The sequence below is a fragment of the Alosa pseudoharengus genome, unplaced genomic scaffold (genome assembly GCF_046254945.1).
Source record: "Alosa pseudoharengus isolate Yale_2024_CS ecotype anadromous, Long Island Sound unplaced genomic scaffold, YU_APseudo_1.1 YU_APseudo_1.1_scf_1, whole genome shotgun sequence".
In the NCBI taxonomy this organism is placed as follows: Eukaryota; Metazoa; Chordata; class Actinopteri; order Clupeiformes; family Clupeidae; genus Alosa; species Alosa pseudoharengus.
The window spans coordinates 39,458,187-39,483,790 of record NW_027468564.1 but is presented as its reverse complement, the minus strand read 5'-3'; the positions used below and the strand labels follow the sequence as shown (position 1 = coordinate 39,483,790).

At 41.5% G+C, this 25,604-nt stretch overlaps 1 protein-coding gene across 5 annotated transcripts in view; it reads right to left on the bottom strand.

Moving 5' to 3' along the window:
- The window catches only part of LOC143127676 (NACHT, LRR and PYD domains-containing protein 3-like), an 83,445-nt gene extending 58,945 nt beyond the window's left edge, over positions 1–24,500 (bottom strand). For 2 of the 5 annotated variants that reach the window (XR_012987667.1, XM_076289309.1), the window contains exons 1-8: positions 24,422–24,500; positions 22,067–22,152; positions 21,381–21,461; positions 16,809–16,922; positions 15,626–15,739; positions 13,727–13,947; positions 11,789–13,589; positions 9,835–10,005 (exon numbers count right to left, since the gene is read on the bottom strand). Coding sequence is in view for 4 of the 5 variants with exons in the window: in XM_076289309.1 (XP_076145424.1) it covers positions 9,835–10,005; positions 11,789–13,589; positions 13,727–13,947; positions 15,626–15,739; positions 16,809–16,922; positions 21,381–21,460 (2,501 nt within the window). In the remaining variant the exon portion in view is untranslated. Of the gene's footprint in view, positions 1–9,834; positions 10,006–11,788; positions 13,590–13,726; positions 13,948–15,625; positions 15,740–16,808; positions 16,923–21,380; positions 21,462–21,612; positions 21,637–22,066; positions 22,153–23,487; positions 23,579–24,421 lie in introns of all 5 variants that reach the window. The other 3 variants (XM_076289327.1, XM_076289318.1, XM_076289335.1) reach the window with 3 other exon arrangements.
- Between the last annotated feature and the right edge of the window lie 1,104 nt (positions 24,501–25,604).

The following is a 25,604-nucleotide window of genomic DNA, read 5'->3' as shown; positions in this document are numbered from 1 at the left end:
AGACCTGTCACCTGTCACTCATCATCGTAAGGGAGGTGTTTGGAATCATTCCCGCGTTACAATCATCAGCCAATCAAGGTGGTCACTTCAGTCAAGCTCGAGTAATGACGTCATCCATAGCAACGAAGACTCACTCTTAGTTTAGGAGTTGTCATTTTTCCTTTTAAGAGAAAACTCCTAGCTATTTAGGAGTACTCCTAGTGGTAAGATAAAAGGCTTTGTGAATATGGCCCCTGGTGTCTAACCCAATGCATAGCCCATTTACACAAAATAATGGTCAAATATTACTGATGATATTTCATTGTTATTTAAGAACATGCAGTGCGCGTAGGGCACCAAAAACATCTTGCTCGTAAAAAATCATACCGCATATTGTGGCGGGTCTGTTATTTAGCCTACTTACTGTAGGCTGCGCAAACCACAGGCCTTTATTTTGGGCAGGCCTGCATTCGAGGCAGGCCTTTATAAGGCTTCTGTTGAAGAATGTTATATAAAGCCTAACAGTTGTCCTCCTGCCCCCACTACCACAGCTGTGTGAGCGCGTCCCTGGATAGTGTGGCATGCTCACGCATTATGTCTCCTTGTTGCAAACTTGACTATAGCGAAACCATTAATGAAAGCAAAGCAACCATTTACGTCTTCATAAAATAACAACTTGCCAGATATGCCTTCATGGACAATAACGTAGACACCAAATTAAGATATTTTTTCATTTTGTGGAGCGGCACCGGTATCAAAAGCAGATTTCGATTTTCATTAACCAACGTGTAGCCAAGCCTTATGCCATACCCAAGTAGCCTAAGTCGAGGTCATTTTTTATTATGCATGATTTATTTTGTTATTGAATTCATAGGCTGGGATTCCTCTCGGCAACAATTATGTTTAAAGGTAATGCATGAATGAAGTGGCTATTTCAAAGTAAAGGCCACTGTAAGTACCATGCATACATACAATGCAATGCATACAGTATAGCATATCATAAAAGAAATAAGGCAGCACATGTGGGCAATAAAGGGAAGGAACTGTTCAGTCTCTGACCATTTAGGATTCTGACAGCTTGTGGAAAAAAACTGTCTCTGAATGGTGTGGTGTGGGTGCTAATGCTCCGGTAGCGCTTACCAGAGGGAAGCAGAGAGAAGAGGGAGTGAGCTGGGTGGCTGGCATCCTTGATGATGGACTCAGCCCTCCTTTGATAGTGTGTGAAGTAGTGCCATATCTCAAATAAGCTCAGTAAAACATCCTCATGAACAAATAATATTAATTCACACGCATAGACACAGCAGCGAGTCTAATCTGAGTAACCAGAAGCTTGTATCATGCTGAACGAACTTCTGGGCCAAAACCTTCACAACCGGAAAACAGCTACTTTCAGAGACGCCCACAGATCTCACTTCCGTTGTGTTCATGGGGGAAAGTTCTTACTGAAACCAGTGCAAAATGGCTGCCGATACAAACATAATTGAAGCATGTTTAGAGTCGATTTTTGAAGAAATTTAAGTTCCTTACATTTGCTTTAAACCTCTGCAGAAGCACTCGTTTGATAAATCAGCCAGTAGTAGACAAATAACTTTTAGAAATAATCTGTACTGCAAAAACGTATGTTGGTGGGTATTTAAACTATCTAGCGGGTGTTTTAACAGCTGCAAGAAATAGAAGCTTCATGGTCTTTATGTTCTGGTTCGTAAATTATTTTCATAAAACTTCAAGTTGCCCTATAACTTTACTCTCCAAACTCTTCACTGCACTGTAGGCAATTAACTGACAGTATGATAAGCTATTTATTTTCTGTAGCCTACAATAAACACATTTATTTTTTCAACTTTTGCAATATTACGCACTTGGCTACTGAACACAAATCAGCAGGAGAGAGATTGCACGTAGCCTACGCAGCGTGTAGCGCAATGTGTAGGCTATTTGGTTACCAACTAACACTGTTAGCCAATTCACTAACTTAAGACTTCAGTGCCATAATATACAACGTTTTTTACACAACAAATACAGAAAGGATGGAGGCAGCAAAAGTAGAGAAGTCATTTCAGATGGGGCAAGAACAAGGTGAATTAGGGGGGGGTTACAAACTTATTAAAAATCATCCCCCCCTCTGGTTTTTACACAAATCGCACCCTGCAGGTGATGATGCACAATGTGCTATAAGTGCCAAAATATGTTTGGTACTGCCAAATTGTTTTGTTTTGTCATGGTTCATGTGTGCAACAAATATTACACTTTGAGGGGGAATCAATCTCGTGATATCAATTCTAGGCTAAAAAATCGCGATTAATATTTTTCCCCCCAATCATGCAGGGCTATTGGGGATCAATTATCTATCTATCTATCTATCTATCTATCTATCTATCTTAACAGGTGTACCTCCTCAGTTTTGCACGGTTTTAGTCAAGTTATAGGCCGGTTTTAGTCAAGTTATAGGCCTGTTATAGACCTTTTAAGGTTCTGTTTCATTTTGCAATGAGCAGTGCTTTCCCTTTTGAATTGGAAATGCTCTGTGCCATGTTGTGTTTGTGTGTGTGTTACACTAATAATAATTTAAAAAAAATTAACATTTAAAAAAAATTCTGACCGCCCGATTCACGTTGGCTGGGGGGCCCATCAGACATTTGTGCCCAGGGGTCTATGAATTGTTAATCCAGCCCTGCCCCCAACAAATCGCACCTATAATGTCCAGGAGGAGGAGGGGCCTGAGGCCTGGTGGCCTCATAAAAAGGCCTGGGCCCAGTTTTCTGAAAGTATCGTAAGCCTAAGAGCGTTGTAAAGTCCCTCTTTCGAACGTTTTAAGATTTGCCGACTGTTTCCCGAAATGATCGTAGCTTAAGAGCGTTGTGAAAACACTCGTAGATCTACGAGTGCTCCAGTGTTCTCGTTACCAGCTAAGAGCGTGTGAACAGGCACTTCTCCCTGAGGTTACCAACAGGACATACAGGGGAATTACAACTTAGAATACATTAACCAACTTACGTTCCCATTCTTTATTGTGTTTACTTGTAATGAATCAGATTTTAGCGTGCAAAATAGCATACATTTAATGGTCATAATAATGTGATTAAAAGCGGACAAAAATGCAATCAAGTTCTTTGTGTAAGTGTAGGCTATCTTTTATTAGGCCTATAGGTAAAAGCAGAGAAATGATGTGGCGTAGTCTGTGCTGCGTCAAAATCTAAGCCTACACATTTTCTCACTTTCTTACTCGACCTCTTTCTTACCTTCAAACGTCTTCTTAAGTGACACAAACATAAACGGTGCAACAATCTAATCTTAAATAATTAAATGTGTGGTATATAGCCTACTTGGGATGCTTGTCACAGTTTTTCTATTTTCGTATTGGTGTGAATTAGATCCGAAGTTGAAACGGTAGGCCTAGCTGTGACGTGCAGTCACCTGACCTCACCATCAAATTAGAGGATATTTCAGAACATGTGATGTGGACAGCTCCCCTTAAGAGCGTCTTAAGAGCAGTGCATGCGCGTTTACCCTAGGAGCATGTTCGGGAAACTGTCGGAAAGACCAAACGAACGATCGTAAGATGAATCGTAGAAAACCCTCGTAAGTGCGTGTCTCCGTCGTTATCGGGGAACCGGGCCCTGGTATCTATCCCAATGCATTGATATCTACAATAGAGTTGTTTTGGCGAAACGTTGCAATTAATACATAGACCATCTGGACCAAGTCATCAACAGTCATAGCACTGAAGGGAGAGGCAACTGGCATGCTAATGGATGTACAAGTTTTATCGTGTGTCTACGATATTTAATCCAGTGTTTTGTCAAGTTGCAAATTGCTATTCGTTTTAACGAATTTTTATGATAGTATGAAGTACTTTTTGTTTAGGCTACTATCCCCTTCTGATACTGTTGAAGCAGTAGGCTACTCTAAGTGTCGATGATATTGCATCTGTCTATTGCAAGTGAGAATGTGGCAGGTGATCTTCTGTATAGGCTTCATAAAAAAAATAAACAGATTGCTAATGGCCTACAAGCTGATCTGATGTCTGATGTGTGATCAGTGGAGGGAAGTGGCAGTGTTTTTTTGCGCGTCTGCAGAAGTCAGCCAAATATGAGGGGACTGACATTCAATTCTCTGTGCTTAAAGGGACACCAGGCAAGCCTGATGCTTTTTCTCTACGAAACTCCCCCTCGCTCGTTGTTTTTGAACAGTCAAAAAAGGTTTAGTTAGGCCTATGTAGTTTTATTTGTCATGGACACACATTTAGGGGATATTTTCATACTAACCCACATCTCTTCATTTCACAGAAGTAGGTTCAATTGGCTTAACACAAAGTTAGTGTGGTTACTACTGTGGTTATTGTGGTTACTAATACTAGCATCTCTTGAATCGGAGTCACATCTGCAGTAAATTAGGTAAACCTGCTCGTGATGACATGCTAATTGTTATCCCCAGTTAACAAGAAACCCCACCGAGATCCGTAACACCGGTCTGCATGAGAAGCTAAATAAATCACCCACCGATCACTGCCAAGATTGTCCTATTTTGCCACCCGTCTTAGTGGATCGCGTTAATCACCGCGATTAATTTTGAAATACAAATCGGGTTACAAAATATTAACGCAATTAACACATTGTGTTTCCCTATTTCCTTTGTGGGGGGCAGATGTCATGTAGCCTAACGGAAGCCGCAAAACCTGAAGCCACAGCCTGAGAGTTTACCCGACAAACACGGGACGTCCCCCGGACCTTATGCGGACATTCACGACGTCCCCGATTGGTCCCGAACATCATGTTCTCTAGCAGACGTTCCGGTGACGTTATTGACGTCTGGAGCAAGTTATTCTTTGGTTATTGCGCGACGTCCGGTGCAGGACTTTATGGGGACGTCACCATCAGGTCCCTCGGATGACATTCGCATTTGGTCATTTCTAAGACCTAAGGACGTCCTTGTGTGGGCCCGTGTGAAAAAGAAGTCCTCTCCTTTTCCCCCCTACGACAAACGTTTGAAAAACTCCCTTGTGCCACACCTGCATGGACTGCAGCCAAACACGCTCACCTGCACTCGGTTTGTTTTATTGCTGTTTACGTCTTGTGTATGTAGGTGTATGTATGTGTCTTTATACTGGGAGATTTTAGCTGTGTGGGCATAATGGTATAGATCTTCACCCCTCTACAATGGTTTAACCCAAGATTTAATTGGGTAATTGCCTAGCCTATTTAAAGGCAGGCTTATTTCACACAGGAGAGAGACACAATAGACTGGAAACACAGGAGAACCAGGGAGACACACGGAAGAGCTTGAGGTCCAGAAATCAGGGAAGTCGTAGAGTGTAATGTTTGTTTGTTTAAATGTAAAGTTAACCTTGCTTGCTGTGAGGCAAGGATTAAGTGAGGTCCAAAGTTACAAGGTCGCCTTGTTTGAACAGGGAGCCTAGAAAGAGTAGGTTCCTGGTGCCTAGTTTTATGGCACGGTACATGTTTGTAGACTGAAGAACCCTTCATTTCATGTTTGGACTCCCATTGTGCTCCTGGATCTGCCTGTTTGTTTATGGACTAAACAATAAATGATTATATTTTTGTACTGAACTGCTGTCTCCTGCCTTCCCTCAACACCACCTAATCCAGTGGCCCACCTCCCTAAACGTGAGATGGTCGCCTTGGTCCCTCACAGCCCGCCAATAACGTTATATCGGGGACATCAAGGGGACGTTTGTTTATTAAGTACACACATGGCAGCGAAGTTGAGAGAGCTCTGGCAACAGCCTGCAGGACGGAGACATCCACATCCATGCGCGACTTCACGTTACACGTCATTATGTAGCAACATTGAGGTCAGCTAGGATCAGCTACACAGCATTCGGAAGAAATACACCATTGGTGGCCACCGATGAAAGTAAGTAACATCTTTGGCTGTGTATGTAGCTGATAAAGTTGAATGAATAAATTAAAAGTTGTCAAATGTTAACGTATAACATAACGTTCTGTAATTTTCCTCTGGGGATGAATAAAGTATGTATCTATCTAATGTCTCTAGCAGTTAGCTGCTCATTAGCCTAAGTTACCTTAGTCTACGGCAACATAGACCTACAGTTTATGAAGTTGTGTGTCTATGAACAAAGTAGGTTCACTGCAGATATGTAAATTATGTAGCACATACGTTTTGAGTTTAACATTAATGTATAACGTTACAAACTAGGGAATGGATTTTATCAAATTCATGTCAGCTGATGTGATGCTTGGTGTAGCTTAACATACAATGCGCATTTCTTCAGATAACTGTCATTACGTGATGCATGTAACATGCTCTAAATAGGCAGTGGTTTATCTAACCTAGTCATGTACTTATTATCTGTTTTATTTTCAGAACCACACACAGAACGCTGAATACGATGCAATAAAACTAGATAAATGTTAAAAACAGGCCACGTAGCATTTGTTTAGGGTTGCCTAGCAACAGAAGTGACTTTGCTTAATTTGTAAAGCAAAACAATCTACATTGCAGAAGAATTAAGGATACTGCTTCATGACTTGTTTAAATGTCATTGTAATTTATTTGACGCATGCTCGCGTTTAAAAGTGTCAAGCATAGCTGTCCCTAGTGATGGGCAAATTAAGCTTTGGTGAAGCACCGAACCACTTTGAACAGTTGATTCGAAAATGGGTTCATTACTCAAAGCTTCAGTAACAGCGACCTCTCCTGGTGAAAAGCCAAGACTGCTTCTAAATTATCCCAGCTAGATAGTGGACAGGAAGCTTTACTTGTGAAATAAATCTAGTGCACGCACCTAACCACCCCACCCCCACACATATGTGACCAGGCATGGCAAAACCAGGCTCAAGTCGCAGACGCAAGTCGCGAAAAACGACTTTGAAGGTTTTTTTTTTGCAAAATTTGTGATTTTAGTTTTTTTGCAGAATGTGCAAGTTGAAGTCCTAAAGAAGCAATTCCATGTTTCAGATAACAGCATTGGTTGCTTTAAAAGTGTATATTTTGTCTTTGAAAATGGTTAAGTTTCAGGAAGTAAACCAGCGTTTGAATTGGAAATCAGCTGTATGCTAGAAGTAACCTCATGGCTACTTACTGAACCAGCATGCTGTTTGTTTACAATTGGAATGGAGATGGACAAAGCACAGCGGATTGCAGATGAGCTAAATCTGATGATGAAGGCGACTGCATTACATTGGAGAACATCCCTAATCTAGAGCTGACCTTAGCCGAAGATAATTACGAGGAAGAATCTCTCGGTCTGGCAGCAGAGGAGCTAGATCGTAAGATATCAGATGCTATTTCCACAGTTACATTTGACAGGGATAAAGTATAATGCATACGGAGGACGTGATATCATGCATGACTGGTCTATGTGAAATCATGAGGTAAATGTAACTGATTGTGTAATTGTCAGGCAAATCATAAATCATAAATGCAGTCACATGTTACGACAATCTCTCTCCTAGAAGCCTACGAAGCGTACAGGATGCAATTCCGCGTAATCACGTGTCATGTTTTTTTTTTTTTTTTTTTACCATCGCGGAAATATAAACGTCGCGCGCATAACGTCGCGGTGACCATTAAAGGACATCCCCCTCAAAGTCTCGTTTTAGACGTCCCGAACACAGGTCCGCGGGACGTCAAGGGAACCCTACACAATGTCGAGGTGGTGACGTTCGCCAGGGGACCTTTAGGGGACGTCGCCAGGACTTTATTTTGTTTACTGGGTATTTTACTGTCTATGGAGTTAGCTGAAGATGAAGAGGGAATAGTGAGGAGCTTGCAGGCGAAAAGTTTCAGTTTAAAAAGTTGCCTGATGCTAAAAGCACAGTGATCAGTGCTGCCGCTACCACCACACGCATCACACACTGTGTGTAGAGCTCCAAGAGACAGTGGAAGGACCAACATTTAGCCAATAAATAGTAGCTTTACTGCAAACTGCTTTGAACTCGTTAGAGAGTGTTTACAATGTCAAAATGCACCAACAGCATGTTATATAAAGATGATCCTTTCGGGTCCTCTCCATTAAGATCCAACTTGAACATACAGTACTCCATTTAATTGAGAACGCATCTTAGCGTGCACGAGAGGGAGAGAAAACAAGTGGCAGGTTCTAGCTGGCTTGTCATTGTTGATGATGATTGATATCTCCTTTTAAATATACAAAACCTATAAAAGGAAATCATGAAGGCAACAAAGACGAGGTTAGAGGAAATTGCGGACTTATCCGGTTCCCATACTGTTATAAACTGAGAGCCAGGACACTTTGATTTGGAAAATGGACAAAAATATGAAGAGTTCTCTTTGTCTTTGTGTAATGGAACTAGTCTTGAAGTCTTGAAATGTGTTTATATGAAGCACATGATATGCTGATTGAAATGCATTCCACTCAGCTAGCTAGGTGGCTACTGGCTACCAGGCTCATAATTCACTTAATTGTAAACAGAAAATGTCTAGCAAGCATCATGCCATTACATGCTTCTATTTCCAAAGGAAGGAAAGCTGTTTATATTTAGCTATATTTGAATGGAGCTGGTAAAAAAAGATTATGAGAACGTGTGGTCACACAATGGGCTTAAAGTGACAGTGCACCATTTACAAATGAGTTAAACAGCATCAAATGAGTAGTATTTCTTAAATTAATACTTTAAAACAAAATGACTGTCATTATTATTATTTATATAATCAAATTGTTTTACTTTTACCTTTGTGGTTCTCATTAATTTTGTGATTTATGTTGTACTTAATATGCCATTTAAGAAGCTTTAGTCTTTAGGGAGCGATTAATCTAGATTAATTAATTTCAAAATATGAGATTAATTCGTTTTTCATTTTAATTGTTTGACAGCCGTAAAATAATTAACTTCAGCAATTTACTAATGTAGCCTATCTGACGATTCTTCTCATCACCATTTATTGTAATCATTAACCATTACCTTGGCTTCCCTTATGAGTCACCACTGGCAGACAGCCTAATAAATTGTTTGCAGGCAAATCTGTGGCCTAGCGCAGTGAAATGCGATTAGCCAAATTATTACTCATCCTTACAGTGGACTCCGCAGCTATCCGTTTTGTACAGATTACACAGGTATGCACATGCGTATATTATACAGGTATGCGCACGCATACTGTATATCGTAAATGATTTCAAGACAGAAACACTGAACATATATTTATCTGTTAATAAAACAAATACTGATGTGTTAAAATTATGATTGATAGTCTAATAATGGCATTATTAATATTAAGTGAAGAGTACCTGATGACTTGTTCAGGACTTGAAAAAGATTGGGACTTGGACTTGGACTCGACTTGGCTTTGATGTGAATTGGACTTGGACTCGACTTGCCCTTCTCTGTCTTTACTTGGGACTTGACTTGGACTTGACTGCTAAGACTTGGGACTTTGCCAAACAGTGACTTGGTCCCACCTCTGGGAATTGATCTTCATTTTATGCAAATACTATGATATCGAAAATGAACAGTAACCATGTTATAAGTGATTATAATATTAAAAATTGAATAGCAAAAAAAATGGGTGGAATCTTCAGTTCAATCCAGTCCAACGTCTACCAGCAAGTTTGGTCTTTGGATTTGGAATTGTTGCCGAGATATCATTATTTATGGTTTTCATAGCTGATTGTGATTGTTTTGTTTTTAAAATATATTTTGAAAATATCATCTCATTATCAAATTCTGCCATGTGAATTTCTGAGTGGAACTGTAAAAGAGAGTATAGTGCTTAGAGTAGATACATTAATGTATTATATAAATAGTGAAATTAGAGAGGATATATCAATTAAACAGAAAAACACTGATGCTGTTACTGTCTTGTTAACCCAGTCTAGAGTATGTGTCTGTCAACACAGTAACCAATATTACTGACCTCAGAGTCTCCAATTTGCAGTTTGGACTCTGAAGAGCAGAGAGTAGCTTTTCTCCTGACGCCAGCAGGTCATTCTGACTCAGGTCCAGCTCTCTTAAGGAGGAGTTTGCAGACTGCAGAGCTGAGGCCACAATCTCACAGGACTTCTCTGTTAGCATACAGCCAGCAAGTCTGCAAGAGAGACAAACTAGTATTAAATGGTAATGTGTCATGTTTAAATCTGCAGGAAGAGTGAGAGAGGAAAATAATGTAACTGTCCCACATACAGTTTTACACCCCATTTATACCATGCACCTCCATAGAACATTTGCACAACATTTGAGATGGAGTATCTCATGATGGAACACTACACCGAGGACAGCTCATGTATGCATCTCACTTACCATTGAAACAAATAATAATTTATTATATCCCATGACAGACCTTGCACAGTTCCCAATAGTCACCACTAGGGGGAGACATTATTATTCCCAAACACATTTTGCCTGGGCTTCTCAGTTTACCTGTGATTCAATAAGTGGATTCACCATGCGACTCATTTTGTTGAGTATGTAAGCTGAGCTGAGACTGACTTCAGTGATTTGACATGATCTACCAGTGCCCGGTCAAGTTCACGTGGTAGAATCTTTTCAGCCGAACTTCCATGTGGAATACTTGTGCTGGATTACTCATTGCAAGTGGACTTCTTTCTCTCCTTGTGGACTTCCTGGACCTCTATTATATGTTTGTGGACTGAACTCTCCTGTGTCACTTGGCAATTTTGTGGATTCACTCATGTGAATATTTCCCTGTGCTGAATGAACTGCATTCTTGTGAACTGTCGATCCCTTTGACAGTTTGCTCCTATTGACCTGTGCCTCCTCACTTGAGTAAAAGACTGTATTATCTGTCAAGACTCTGCCTCTGTGTCTGTGCTCAAAGGAACATCCTGACACTATGCAAAATAGCTGGACATCAGGAGTTGTGAAATACAGGTTACAGGAGCCAATTTTAAAGGGATATTCCACCATTTGGGGAATTACACTCATTTTCCACCTCCCCTTGAGTTAAACAATTTATTTTGACCTTTCTCCAGTTCATCCAGCTGTTCTCTGTGTCTGTGCTCAAAGCCACATCCTGACACTATGCAAAATAGCTGGACATCAGGAGTTGTGAAATACAGGTTACAGGAGCCAATTTTAAAGGGATATTCCACCATTTGGGGAATTACACTCATTTTCCACCTCCCCTTGAGTTAAACAATTTATTTTTACCTTTCTCCAGTTCATCCAGCTGTTCTCTGAGTCTGGCGATACCACTTTTAGCTCCAGCCTAGCATAGATCATTGAATCTGATTAGACCATTAGCTTCTCGCCTGCTAGCAAGTTAGAAAGTGTAATAAGACCAACGGAAAATGAAACGTGATAATTTTCTAGACTGATTTGACATGGAACTATACTCTCATTCTAGCGTAATAATCAAAGAACACCATGGGCACAGCAGCACAATGATATCATGCACCCCCTGAAAATAGTCCCTGTAGGCTAACTTCCAGCAACAAGGTTGAGCTGCAGCAGACGAATTGGTTAGTGACTGGACTATTACGCCTGAATGAGAGTATAGTTTCATGTCAAATCAGCCTAGAAAATCGCTATGTTTCATTTTCTGTCGGTCTTATTACACTTTCTAACTTGAGGAGACAAGTTTTAAATAGGAAAATTACCGGAAATCTTAGTCACTTTTAAACGTGATGCTAGCAGGCGAGAAGCTAATGGTCTAATCAGATTCAATGATCTATGCTAGGCTGGAGCTAAAACTGGTATCGCCAGACTCCGAGAACGGTTGGATGAACTGGAGAAAGGTCAAATCAATTGTTTAACTCAAGGTGAGGTGGAAAATGAGTAATTCCCCAAATGGTGGAATATCCCTTTAACATGAAATACATAAACTATAGATCAAATATTGAAATACTCACACAGCCTTCCTGCAGCATTTAACAACTGGCACCAGTCTCCTCCGTCCTTCCTCTGATGTTTTGTATTTGCTCAAGTCCAACTCATCCAGCATCTCCTCAGACATCGGCAGCATGTAGGCCAGTGCTGAGCAGTGAGCAGGTGTCAACTCACCTGAGAAGCCATCCGGAGATTTGAGATATGTTTGGACTTCTTCATGTAGAGAATGATCATTCATTTCAAATAAGCAGTGGAGAAGATTGATGCATCTTTCAGGAGACTTCCCCTTGAGAACTTTGATGTACTGACAAGTTTTCTCGATGCTCTCTGAGCTGCTGTGCGTGTTTGTCAACAAGCCTTGCAATAGGGCTTGATTGCTCTTCACTGAGATGCCTACAAGGAAGCGGAGGAAAAGGTCCAGGTGTCCATTCTCACTGTCCAAAGCCTTGTCCACAGCTCTCTTCAACAGGATATGCAAAGGAAGGGACCCTTGTTTGTCTCCGTGTCTTTTAGTGAGGAAAGATTTCAGTCCTTCCAGACTTCCAGACATGTAGGAATGAAACACAAACATGGCTGCTAGAAACTCCTGGATGCTTAGATGGACAAAGCAGTAGACCTTCTTGTGGTGAAACACACATTCCTCCCTGAAGATCTCAGTGCACATGCCAGAGTACACTGAAGCTTCACTGACATCAATGCCACACTCTCTCAGGTCTTCCTCATAGAACATGAGATTGCCATTTTCCAGATGTTTGAAAGCCAGCTCTGCTAGTTTCAATATGACACCCTTGTGTGATTCCAGGAGCCTCTGTCTATCGGTCTCATTTTCATCTTGATACTTCTCGTTCTTCCTGGTGGTCTGGATGAGCAGGAAATGTATGAACATCTCAGTCAGAGTTTTAGGGGCTTTATTCCCTTTTTTCCCCTGTTCCAGTATCTGCTGAAGGACAGTGGCTGAGATCCAACAGAAAACTGGCATGTTGCACATGATGTGGAGACTCCTGGATGCCTTAATGTGTGAGATGATTCTGTTGGCTTGATTCTGGTCACTGATCCTCTTCCTGAAGTACTCTTCTTTCTGTGGGTCATTGAACCCACGTACTTCTGTGACGAGACTGATGCACTGAGAAGGAACCTGACTGGTTGCTGCTGGTCGGGAGGTTATCCAGATGAGAGCAGAGGAGAGCAGAGTTCCCTGAATGAGGCTCGTCATCAGCACATCCACTGATGATGTTTGTGTCACATCAGACAACTTCTGATTCCCTTGGAAATTCAGTGGATGTCGACTCTCATCCAGACCATCAAAGATGAACACAATGTGGCAGTCTTTGTATTCATTGTCCTGTAGCTCCCTAAGCTCAGGGTGGAAGTCAAGCAGGAGCCTGTGAAGACTGTACTGATCATATTTGACCAAATTCAGCTCACGGAACGGAAGCACAAACATGAAATCTACATCCTGGTTAGCTCTCTCCTCCGCCCAGTCAAGGATGAACTTCTGCACTGAGACAGTTTTTCCAATGCCAGCAATCCCCTTGGTCATCACAGTTCTGATGTATCTCTCATGTCCAGGTAAGGGCTTAAAGATGTCATTGCAGTTGATTGCTGTGTCCTCTGTAGTTTGTGGCCTGGATGCTGACTCTACCTGCCATACCTCATGGTCATTATTCACCCCTTCACTCTCTCCCTCTGTGATGTAGAGCTCTGTGTAGATCTTGTTCAGAAGTGTTGGAGTCCTTGACCTTATGATGCCTTCACATATGCTTTCAAACCTCCTCTTCATGCTGGCTTTATGGGTCATCAGTACGCTGTTCAGGACATGGTTGTCTGTTTGGAATAAAGAAGATCAGTTTAATACAACTAAGTTTGTTAGAGAAATGTTTTCTATGATTGTGCCTGGGCCCTGCTCTTGGCAGCATGTTTTTAGAAAAGGAATGCTCTGAATGAAACACTTTAAGACTCACCTGCTAGTTTTGCCCGTGTGACTGGACTGTGTAGAAGGGGTTGTGTTCTCTGTCCGCACTGTGGACAGCTGTAATCTCCTGAAGGACCAGACTGGCTCCAGTAGCTGCTGATGCACTGCCTGCAGAAACTGTGTCCACAGCTGGTGATGACTGGGTCCCTCAGTAGCTGCTTACACACTCCACACCTGGACTGATCCTTGGTCAAGACGTTCCCCAAAACACTTAAGAGACATCAATACACAATGACAATTACTCACTTAATCATAAGATCAAGAGATGCATAATGGCAAGTCCACACACACATGCTCTATTTATAAGCTTGAGCCACTGCTATATGACATTTGCCTGAGGAAGACCCAGCCGGGTCGAAACGTTGCAACACATTAAATATATGGGAGTTTTAAGCAGAGTGCAGGCATTTCATTCCTTTGAAATCCAAACACACACACACACACACACAATTCTGAGTTGTGACTTGAATGTCAATTATGAAGATGACAACAGCAACAACACATTTTACCCATAGTGCTGGTCAAAGAAAGAAAAAAAGAAGTAAAAGTACACAAATCTAAATAGATCAAATATACAGATGTCAGTGCAATAAACACTTTTTTAAACATTTACAATAAATGCCTGACATTAGGGGTGCAACGGATCAAAAAAACTCACGGTTCGGATTGTTCCTCGGATCGGATCATTTTTCAGATCAGCAAAAAAAAAAAAAAAAAAAAAGACAAATAAACATAAGTTGTGTCTTTTTATATAATATAATATAAAATGAGAACAAGTGGGTGCGCGACGGGATGTCGTAACGTGGCTCGAGCACGTTCAGCATGTATTTAAAACCCTCGTTTTGCACAACTGAATATGGCCTCATGTCTGCACCTATAAACACACCGATAGCGTTTGTGATAGCTTTAGCCCGGTCGGATTGTGCAGGAAGGGGCTGTTTAAATGCCGCGGTGATAAGCGGTTGTTGAGCCGCTTTCGGTTTCACTCCTGTCAGTGAAACACCGGGGTGATGTCGCTGCAAATGCGTGGCCATGGCAGATGTGTTTCCACTGTTGTATGGCTTTCTTGTGCCACAGTGCCTACACACAGTCACGGTTTTATCCACTAACCTCTTTCCTTCATCATTAACTTTGACAGGGAAACCAAAATTCTCCCAAACAGGGGATTTAAATGACGCGGGGCTCCTCCGCTCGCCATGACCACGCTGTGTGTGGACTGAACATGCGCACAATTGTTTTTTCATAAATCAATCCGCGGATCATGTGTGTGCCGAACCGAAATAATTGATCCGAACGGATCACGGATCAATGATGATCCGTTGCACCACTACCTGACATGGTTTTAAGTTATAAATGAAAAGGTTCCCTGAACAAAATTCGTTTTCAGGAGAGACCTAAATCAGGTGACAATACTGACAGCACATCTGACATGTTGGGAGAACACAGTGGAGAAAGCTCCATCACCCATGGAACAGAGTCTGGTTTTGGAGAGAGTGAGGGGGCCACAGTCAGAGGAGTGAAGAGGACAATACAGGACAGTCTGGGTGGAGGAGTTCACTCAGGTGAGCACAGGCAGAGCCGTGTAGGGCCTTAAAGGTGAGACACCTCCCAGTCCCAAAGACGACACAGTGCTGTTGGACACCCTTTTTTGCCAGTTGTTCTGGATAATGGACTCTCACAGAAAGAGCTCAGTTTGTCAGGCTGAGACTGTGGACCCAGGTGAACATTTGTGTCCCCTTAGTGTGACTGCTACACATTAAGTTCCTATTTTGTTACCATTTCATGTACAGCAGATATGGTCTTTCATTAGTCACATGCAGCGGCAGAAAACTCTACTTGTCCCGCCCTCTGTCATACAGTACATGGTAACAATGATAACTTAACTCACTTTGGATCAGACTGTGGTGGTCCAGTGCTGAATGTGGGAGGTTCCACCTTAGACCGGTCACTCTTCATGGACACACAGCTGGGCACTGGAGACACTGGTCTGGGTGTCTGTGGTCTGGATATAAAAAAGAAAACTGATTTTACCAAAGTATCTTCACAATGGTGGTTCTATATCAGGGAAGCTACACCGGGCGTGAAGTGTTCATTCGCGGCACGTAAAAAAACATTACAGAAGAAGGTCTATTTTTTTCAAACGTATGCGCCGCCATCACGTCTGGTGTAGCTACTTCCATTGAGTATAGTGCAGCGTTCCTAAAACTATGGGCCGCGGACCGGCACCGGTCCGCAACGTGGAGACTGCTGGTCCGCGGAGCCGTGGAGTGAAATTAGGCCCGGTGCTTCGTGTAATAATTAGTTGCGCAATTGATCAAGGAACCGCGGACCGACAGAAAAAGAAAAAAAAAAAGTTTCTGCAATCAGGAGGAAATGCTAATTCAATGTCATTAAACATAGAGCCGTACAATTAAGTGGTGGTATGAGCGTTCATTCAATGCATGCGTGTGCCCGTGTGCGCGACAGAAACTGAAACTACCCGATAACGTTGGTGGTAGCAAAGCTCTGCTTCAACCTGTCGGAAGGCTATTTAATTATTAACAGCATTTAATATAACAAATAAGAATGTTTCAGTCTAAATTTGTTTCTTTCCTACTAAAACTTGCAGAAATCTCTCTGTCCATCTCTCTGTGTCTCACTCACACACGCACACACTTGCACATACACAAGCACACTCACACCCACATGTGTGCACTCTTACACACACACACACACGCGCACGTGCGCACTCACACACATGCGTGCACTCACACACACACGCACGCTCACACACACACACACGCACACTCACGCTCACATTCATACACATGCATGCACTCACACACACTCACCCACATGTGTGCACTCACACACACACACAAAGTTATGCGCCCAGTGTAGCCCCTCTGTAAGAATGTTTCAGTCTAAATTTGTTTCTTTCCTACTAAAACTTAAATCTCTCTCCATCTCTGTGTCTCACTCATAAACACATGTGCACATTGTTGGACAAATTACAGACTAGGGGTCAAGGAAAAAATTATCTAAATATGTTAAGATGGTGACATTGTGTTATAAATGATAACTTAACACACATTGGATCAGACTGTGGTGGTCCAGTGCTGAATGTGGGAGGTTCCACCTTAGACCAGTCACTCTTCATAGACACACAGCTGGGCACTGGAGACACTGGTCTGAGTGTCTGTGGTCTGGATAGGAAATAGAATTAGTCAATCTGCCATCCATCTCTGTCTACTCTCCATTTCTCTATCTTCTAGCACATGCACACACATATGCACGCACGTATGCACGCACGCATGCACACACACATTGCTTAGGTTAGACCTCAATCAATGCAGCAGGAACTTGAAATATCATGAGAAGTCTAACATCAATATTTAACTCATAATTATTTTTCCTTGGTTAGTCTAAATGACCTACCGGTATTTAATGATCCCCGTCATGTGTAGTCTACGTTAGACTTTAGTAAAACTAAAGGTATCTTAGTCTTAGTCAGTTTTAGTCAAAACATTTTAGTCTTTTTTTATAACAAATTATTTCTGATTACCATTTCAGTCAAATAGTGTTTCACACATCTCAATTTTCCAACAATATTGTGTGTCCACAGGGCTACTCGTCTGTTTTTGTCAGTCAGTATGTTTACATGCACAGGTAAGTCGAGCTACAGTTATAGCTCGGCTGGGATTTGACCATGGACAGTAAAAGATTGGACTGGATCACGGTCATGATCTTCGTAGACCAATTTCTCTCAAAGTGTGTTCCGGGGACCACTGGTGATCCGCAAGCTATCCCAAGTGGTCCGCGAGCAGATGTGGTAAAATATAATATAGATGAGTTGTTTGCAATATTGAACCAGCTTGTATGCAAATCCAAACAGTTCTGCAACACTGTCTATGTTAAGATATATATATATATATATATATATTCAATATAAATATATATTCATATATATATCATACAGTATGAATCCTCCGACACAATAAGCAAAGCAAAGTACAAAGACAATAAGCAAGGTGGTTCAGTGAGTAGGCTTATTGTGTAGGCTAATATACTGATGAAGTAGGTCTAATCTTTTTTTTAGGTGGTCCATGCGTTTCTTTTTTATTGGTTAGTTAAGTGGTCCTTTGTCTGAAAAAGTTTGAGAAACACTGTCGTAGACCCAAGTATTAATGTTTTACTTCGCCACGCTAGATGGTGATATGTGCCCAAACGCAGCACATTCCCCAAACAAACTCTCCATCTTAGCTAACTAGCTAGAGAACATTCCATATTAGCTTACTTGCTAGCAAACTTATTTGCATCAGGGCTGCCAACTTTTCAAAAAACCTTAGAGTGAGATTTGGTGGGGCCAATCAAAAATTTTGCTGAGGAATTTTTTTTTTGGCTTATTCAGCATTACTGTACCATACCATAAAAAAGTACATCAATGGTTCTCAGGTGTAGGCACCAGGCATGGACGGATTATGAACTTTTGGGCCCCTAGGCCCACATGTATTAAGGGCTCCCCACTAATTGTTGCATAGGTGGAAGGGGGGTTTGGGGGTCCTCCCCCAGAATTTTTTTAATTTGTTTGATGTGATTTCCTGTATTCTGGTGCATTTTGGAGATGGCCTGATGTGTTGATATTGAGGCAATGATTCCATGCAAAGGCTTGGGCTTCAGGGCCCCCTGACACCTTGGGCCCCTGGGTCTGGGCCTGGAAGGCCCGTGCAGTAATCCATCCCTGGGACCAGGGTCCCAGAGTTAAATTAACATTGGTATCAAAGGGATCTAGCCTACTAGTAGGACCATGGGCGTCAGAGGCATTTTGAAAGTGGGTGGGACATTTCAGTGGGGGGTATGGGGGTCCTCCCCCAGAAATATTTTTCTGCAATTTCCTGAATTCTGGTACATTTTAACAGGTTATTTATATACTTCTATATAACAAAATAAAGCCAGCCTACAAAATTAATAAAAAGTAAATCATGCATAATTTAAAAATAACTCGATAGGCTACTTGGCTACGCAATAAGGTTTCCATTACAGCACCGCGGACATTCAATGAACGCATGAAAGCGGATGGTTTGTTTGAAATCCCAACACTCTTTCAACTATATACGTAATAGTGATCATCAAATACCTTCCCAGATTTCAGTGCCCATCAGTCCCAACATTTAACAATATAATCAAACAGTCCAAAAGTAAATTAAATATCAAACTAAACCGAAAATGTCATGCTTTTGAAGGCCTACCAGGCCGCTCCAAGAAACGCATGTCTCAAAATAAAACTCGCATAAGAAATAAAGGGCTGTCTCGAATACAATCCTGCCCCTAAAGGCCTGTACTTTGTCTTAAGACCCCGGCCATAATTTGAGGATTTACAGTATCTAAGTAGACAAACTGACTTCAGATATCCAACAGAGTGAATACGAGATTGTGCAGTCGCTGTGGTTAGTGCTGTGATGCTGTTAATGGGGAGTTTTACAGCCTAGCCTAAACCTATAGGTTATTATTTATTTGGCGTACCTATAAGGCTTTTTACCTTATCAAAAGTGAGGGGGACGACTGATCTCTTCAACACTGCGGGGGATTTGGCACTTGTCACTGTGTGTGTGACAGAAGCGGAATGGGAGAATGCGTGTAACAAAAAAAAAGTTTATGAGCGATTTACGCGCAAATGGGAGAATCCAATGAAAATTACAATGAAGCACTAAACAGCACTGGTATTTCACACGGCAAAAAGGGGGGGGGGGGGTCCAAACTAACCATTTTAAAAGTAGGTGGGTGTTTAGTAAGAATTTAAGAAATGTTTGTATATTTTAACTTTTAAATGCATCAATCAGGTGCACTTTCAAAATAAATTCTGAGGTCAGACTTGCTTATTTTTATGGAAATATTTGTGCTGTAGCCTAAGCTATTTTGCACCATGCATACACAGGTGGAATAGTTATGGTGATATTGCAATAAGTTCACAACCACAAAAACATATGCTAGGCCTACATTTCACAGTTGAGAAATGTTCAAAAATGTGTGTACATTTCAGCACTCCATGAAATTATGCAGAAGTGGTCACCTGTATTATTCAGCTAGTTCATTTAAGATAATATATTGGTCACTGTAAGCCTATATCCTACTACATGCTATTCCTTTTTCAGGATGTACCCATATCTGCATGATGTGAATGTTTGCATATGGCTTATGTCAGGCTTTATATCAATATTTGTGTCTCGGTGCCTAGGAAGCGTGCCAATATAAATATATTAATTTATCTGTGTAAGTGGGATTGGCTGGAACCTGACAATATAAGAACCATGATAGTGGGATAATCTATGGCTGAGCAATTTACAAAAATGTATGTAGGCCTACTGACAAATAGTTTACATTAGCCTACAATACATTATAATTTCGCCCCAATGAGGCTATGTAGAAATGTGTTGCAATTTCAAAACCGGATTACTCAGGAACCACTTATTGCACAGAGGCTTTATATCCTCGTATTCGGTACGGTTTGCTGTTTATTGTGATATTGGGTTTGCCACGTTTTGTGTGAAGGGTTAGTGAGATATTAAACCGAGAGTAATGGGTGTGCACTGTGTGCAAAATGCAAATATGATTAGCCTAAATTGCACGTCGGTTCAATGATAATTTTCTCGCGAACCATTTATCACAGCAACGTGGCGCTAATATCATTGGAAAGCTTAGATTCCGATTGTTCACATGATGTGTGATATCATATGTATAGGTTTAGTTTAGTTGAACCTCGTCTGCCAGGTATTTGACCTACCAGGTTGACACTTCAGCGTGAAAAATACTCAATAATACTCAAAGCATACCTGAACCCGGGGAAATGCGGGGGAAATGCGCCTGGGATGGCTTCTGAAGTAGCATCGCAAATGAGAGAAAATTTAGAAAATTTCACAGACAGGGGGTGCTCTTGAACCCTCTCACCGTCTCTGAAAGCATAACCGTGGCTCAACAGGTAGATCTATAGTAAGGCTAAACTCATTTTTCAGGCATCTGACCGACCGGGTTGACACTTCAGCGTGAGAAATCGGGGGTGTGGCGTGTGAGTGTGTGAAACTAATCAAATGCGTGTGTCTCACGGCCAATGCGTGAGAGTTGGCAGCTATGTTGCATCAGTGTAACTAGTTAAGTAGTTGACATTACTTGCTGAACATTTTCGTATAGACATTCTGGGGTATGTTACTTTGTATATGTATGAGAGAAGCTTCAACTTCTGGTTGTGTAGCATTGTGGTATAAAGCTTAGGTAGTTAGCTTGCTAACTCGGCAGAAATCTCTGGTGTTCTTGTTCCATGTAGTTTTGTGTTGCAGCCACAGGGTTGCAGCAACAGCACATAGACTAGCCTACAGGAAAGCTGCTGTGCATGAACAGCTAGACATTCTGTCTTCTCATTTTGTAGACGAAAATGAAAAGAGATTTTATCTTAGTTTTTAAAGCAAAACATTTTAGTCTCATCTTTTTTCGTCAACAATAATGTATCTCAAGATAGTCTTAGTCAGTGTTTCAGGACATTAGTGCAGTCTCGGTCGTTGAAGAACATATTTCCTCTCATCTCGTCTGACGAAATTAACAGGCGGGCGAGCATAGGCTAAATAAGACCAAACATAAATGGGCAATACTGTATATAAATAATATTTATGGACCTTGAGCTGGGATCAGCAAATGCTGCTCTCTGTGGCTGATCTTTACGAACAGCATCCTGGCCATCTTGAGGGAAATCCATCCTAAGAAAGAAAGAGGGACAGAAAAACAGACTCTGTGTGAAGGACAGAAAGAACGGTATCAAGACAGAGTGAAAGAAAGAGAGAAGGGTGCAAAGTATAAACGAGTGTGAGTGCCCTTCTTTCAGAGCAGCTGGGTTCCTTAAATGCTTACTTTTAGCAGCTGAGTGGATCAATCCTAAGGAAAAAAAAGACAGACAGACTGTGTGAAGGACAGAAAGACCGATATAAAAACAAGAGTGAAAGAAAGAAAGAAAGAAGCAAAGTCTAAACGAGTGTGAGTGGCCTCCTCTCAGAGCAGCTGGTGAGGAAAATGTTTGTTTCCTCCTCCAATGCTTACTTAGGGGCAGCCGTGGCCCACTGGTTAGCACTCTGGACTTGTAACTGGAGGGTTGCCGGTTCGAGCCCCGACCAGTGGGCCGCGGTTGAAGTGCCCTTGAGCAAGGCACCTAACCCCTCACTGCTCCCCGAGCGCCGCCGTTGAAGCAGGCAGCTCACTGCGCCGGGATTAGTGTGTGCTTCACCTCACTGTGTGTTCACTGTGTGCTGTTTGTGTTTCACTTATTCACCGATTGGGTTAAATGCAGAGACCAAATACTTATATATACTTTTAACAGCTGTGTTGACCAATCAGATCTGTGGGTCCATTTCTGCTCCACCAATAACAGATGTGTTGACAGAAGCAGGGGAAGCACTGGAATGACAAGAGGAAGTTTAATGGAAATCAGTATAAACACTTGAACTTTTCTTTGACTTTTCTAGTGCTTTTAATACACTACAGACATATATTTTAGCTAGAAAGCTTCTAAGTTTTAACCTAAATAAGCTTTACTGTAGCATGGATCACTGACTACCTCAAGAGTAGACCTCAGTATGTGAGGCACCATGTCTGATACCATCACCACAGACATGGGGGCACCACAGGGAGAGAGAGAGAGAGAGAGTATAACAGGCTTTGTCTGGCTTTGAGACGGATCGAGGAAGCAACTTGGAGAGCATCTTCTGTCAGGACGCTCATAACAACCACGACTGTTAGACTGTGCAGTTTTCCTGTTCGAGACTCAGCCTGTGTTCTGTTATTCAATGTTTTACCATCTACAATACATTCATCTAATTACCGATCCTAATCCAACAGTCAAGCTTCATTGAGACCAATCTTCAATACAGACATAGTACTGTACTAAAACACAATGCAACATTTTCCTGGAGTAACCAGGGAATCCAACAAGGTCATTTACAGAAATTCACAGTTGGTTACACTCTTAATAATGACCAATAAAAAATAGGCTAATGTAAATGTGACTTTGCCTTAGTAACAGAATGTCCCGCCTAGGGTGGACAACTGAATGACTAGACAGAGGCTGATTTACCAAAATTCAAAAATAGATTTTATTTACAACAACTATTATTTTCAAGGTTCTGAGCGGTGATTTTCCTCACAAGAATTAGTAACAGGCACCCCACACAGACATTCAAACATTGTAAAGAAAATAAGAAAAGGGCATTTCCCACCCTAGTGGCAGGCAAGGGAAACAAAAACAAAAAGGGGGCAGCTCTCTTCTATAGCCACTGCTGAGGGACGGGTATAGGTATCAGGCCAACCACGACGAAGTGGAGGCATAAGGCGTAGTACCCAGACTGAACACAAGAGGAGGGTCTATGGGACTGCAAAGCAATTCACACACACTAGAAGAAACTATTCCGTACGCTTTTAAATGGGAAAAATTACTTTTCTACTCACAATGGTGATACACCCCAAAATGGCCACACAATGAACCCAGTAACTTCTTGATACTATAAATAGTGCAATACAACCCAAAATGGGCAAGCTGATATATACACACACACACACACACACACACACACACTATGAATAGGCTAATGCAGGGGGATAGTTGAAGGGGTCAGATCTGGATATCACGGACAGGTGACTCAGCCCGCAACACAAAGAGCAGGACAACTATACAGTAGAGCTACACAAAGAAAACCCAAACAAAACATACAATTTTCCACAAAACAAAATATCAACCTTTGGGTGCACTGTTACAAAGTGGCCAGGGGAAAACAGTGATTGACCGCTTTATGCTGACGTTCGAGGGTGCGGAGAAACGGCACACCTCCTGAAATAGACCAGCAAAGAATTACATCAATGTAAGAAGTCCAATATAGTTATACTCAAAACCTATACACTGGAAGCATTTCTAAAAACCAACGTGCCACTAGTAAGACATGCGTTCAATACAAAATGAGTAATTGGATACATAATCAATCACAAGTGACATACAACATTCAAAAGAGCTACTTAAACATAATCATACAAGCAGTAAAACCATTCAATGAATATAGTGAGCATCTGCACGCAGTCACTAGTCGCAAAAACACCCGGTTGAGCTGCAACAAAATACAACGTGGAATAAAGCTATGCGTCACTGAATCAGTCACCACGACAGAGGTAAAGCAACACTGCAATACTGGTTGTGATTACCAGGATTAACATCCCGCCAGTGTGAATGTATGTTTACTGATACAATAAGGAACACATACAGTACCAAAGACGCGTTGACTGAAACGACACAAATGGTAGGCTACAGCAGATGACTTCGGAGGGACAGCAACGAGAAAGCAGACACCAAACGCCGACACCAAACAACTCTCCCAGCAAGACAGCACAGGTGAGCTTTCGCGGGGTCATTAATTTAAAAAGACGAATGCCCTACTTAAGCCTCGCAGCCAGGTGAAGGCGGAGCATAGGCAGGGATCTTGGGACATGTAGCCTACACTTGATCTACCCGTTACATAAAAGTAGGCCTATAGCGCGCGTCATGTCGCAAAATTACCAAACAAAATCGTGTAAACTCCGACTCCGACTGACTCTGTTCAAGGGAACAAGATAGGCTAATTTAACACCTAATATCGATAATAACGACAGATTTCATTTATTACGCTTAGCCTAGGCTACTTACCTTCATAAAAACCGATGGAAACGGTCCAACGTGCAATCTGTCTTTTTTCTCGATCGATCAGATTTACTTTCGTTTTCACCTCTTCCGCGTTTATCACATGACCAATAGCACGTCCCCCATCTAATCACCAATCCTGATCCAACCATAGACATAATAGACGCCGCATCGACCGCTACTCCCTACTAGCGCTGACGAGACGTGGGGCCGCCATCTTGGATCAGTCTTCCACTCCACTCAGTGTAATCTGTTTGGCTGGTGCAATGAGCTGTCAGCGCATTAAATTAATCATACCTTTGCTGCAAAGGTCATACATGTAGCTATGATACAGGCCACATGGTTCGGCGTATTTTAATATCCATAGTGGGTTTAACAGTAATAGAATATTCTGAAATGATAAAGTGACCACGTCCGATATCAAAACTGGGAACATAATCCATGTTTGACAGCATAGACAAAACTAGTTTGATACAAGTTTAATGAGTTAAATATAGTTCACAGTTCCATCAACAGCATTATTCACAGTTCACAGAAAGGTTCCATAAACATTTAAGTGAGATCAGTGTCATTCAGACATTTGAGGGGTATTCCAAGTCCTATGTGGTTTAGTGACAAACTTGGGTAAATTGACTCAGAATAAGTGGTAAACCTCCCAGTAGAAAAGCTGTATGATACAGGAAACATGGTTGTGTGTATTTTAATATTCATAGTGGGCTTAACAGTAATAGAATATTCTGATATATGATATATTATAAAGTGATGACATCCAATATAAAAACTGGGAACATAACTAATCCACATTTGACAGCATAGACAAAAACTGGTTTGATACAAGTTTTAATGAGTTAAATTTACAGAAAAAATCCATTAACATTTTCAGTTCAGTGCCATCAAAAATAAAGTGATGAACAGACATTGGTGTGGCATAGCCTATGTAAAGGAAATGGAGTAACTGGGTTCAATATCAACAGCATTTGTTAGACAAGTTCCATAAATATTGTAAAGTGCAAGTTTGTAGGTTTGTTTCTGATCCTTAAAAAACAGACATTGGTTTGGCATAGTGTAACAGTTCATCAATTCAAGACAAAAAGGTGACTTGTCACTTGTACAGTGTCAATGGGTTCATCAACAGCATCTGTTATTTACAGTTCACAGAAAGGTTCCAGCCCCAATGAAGAGATTAAAT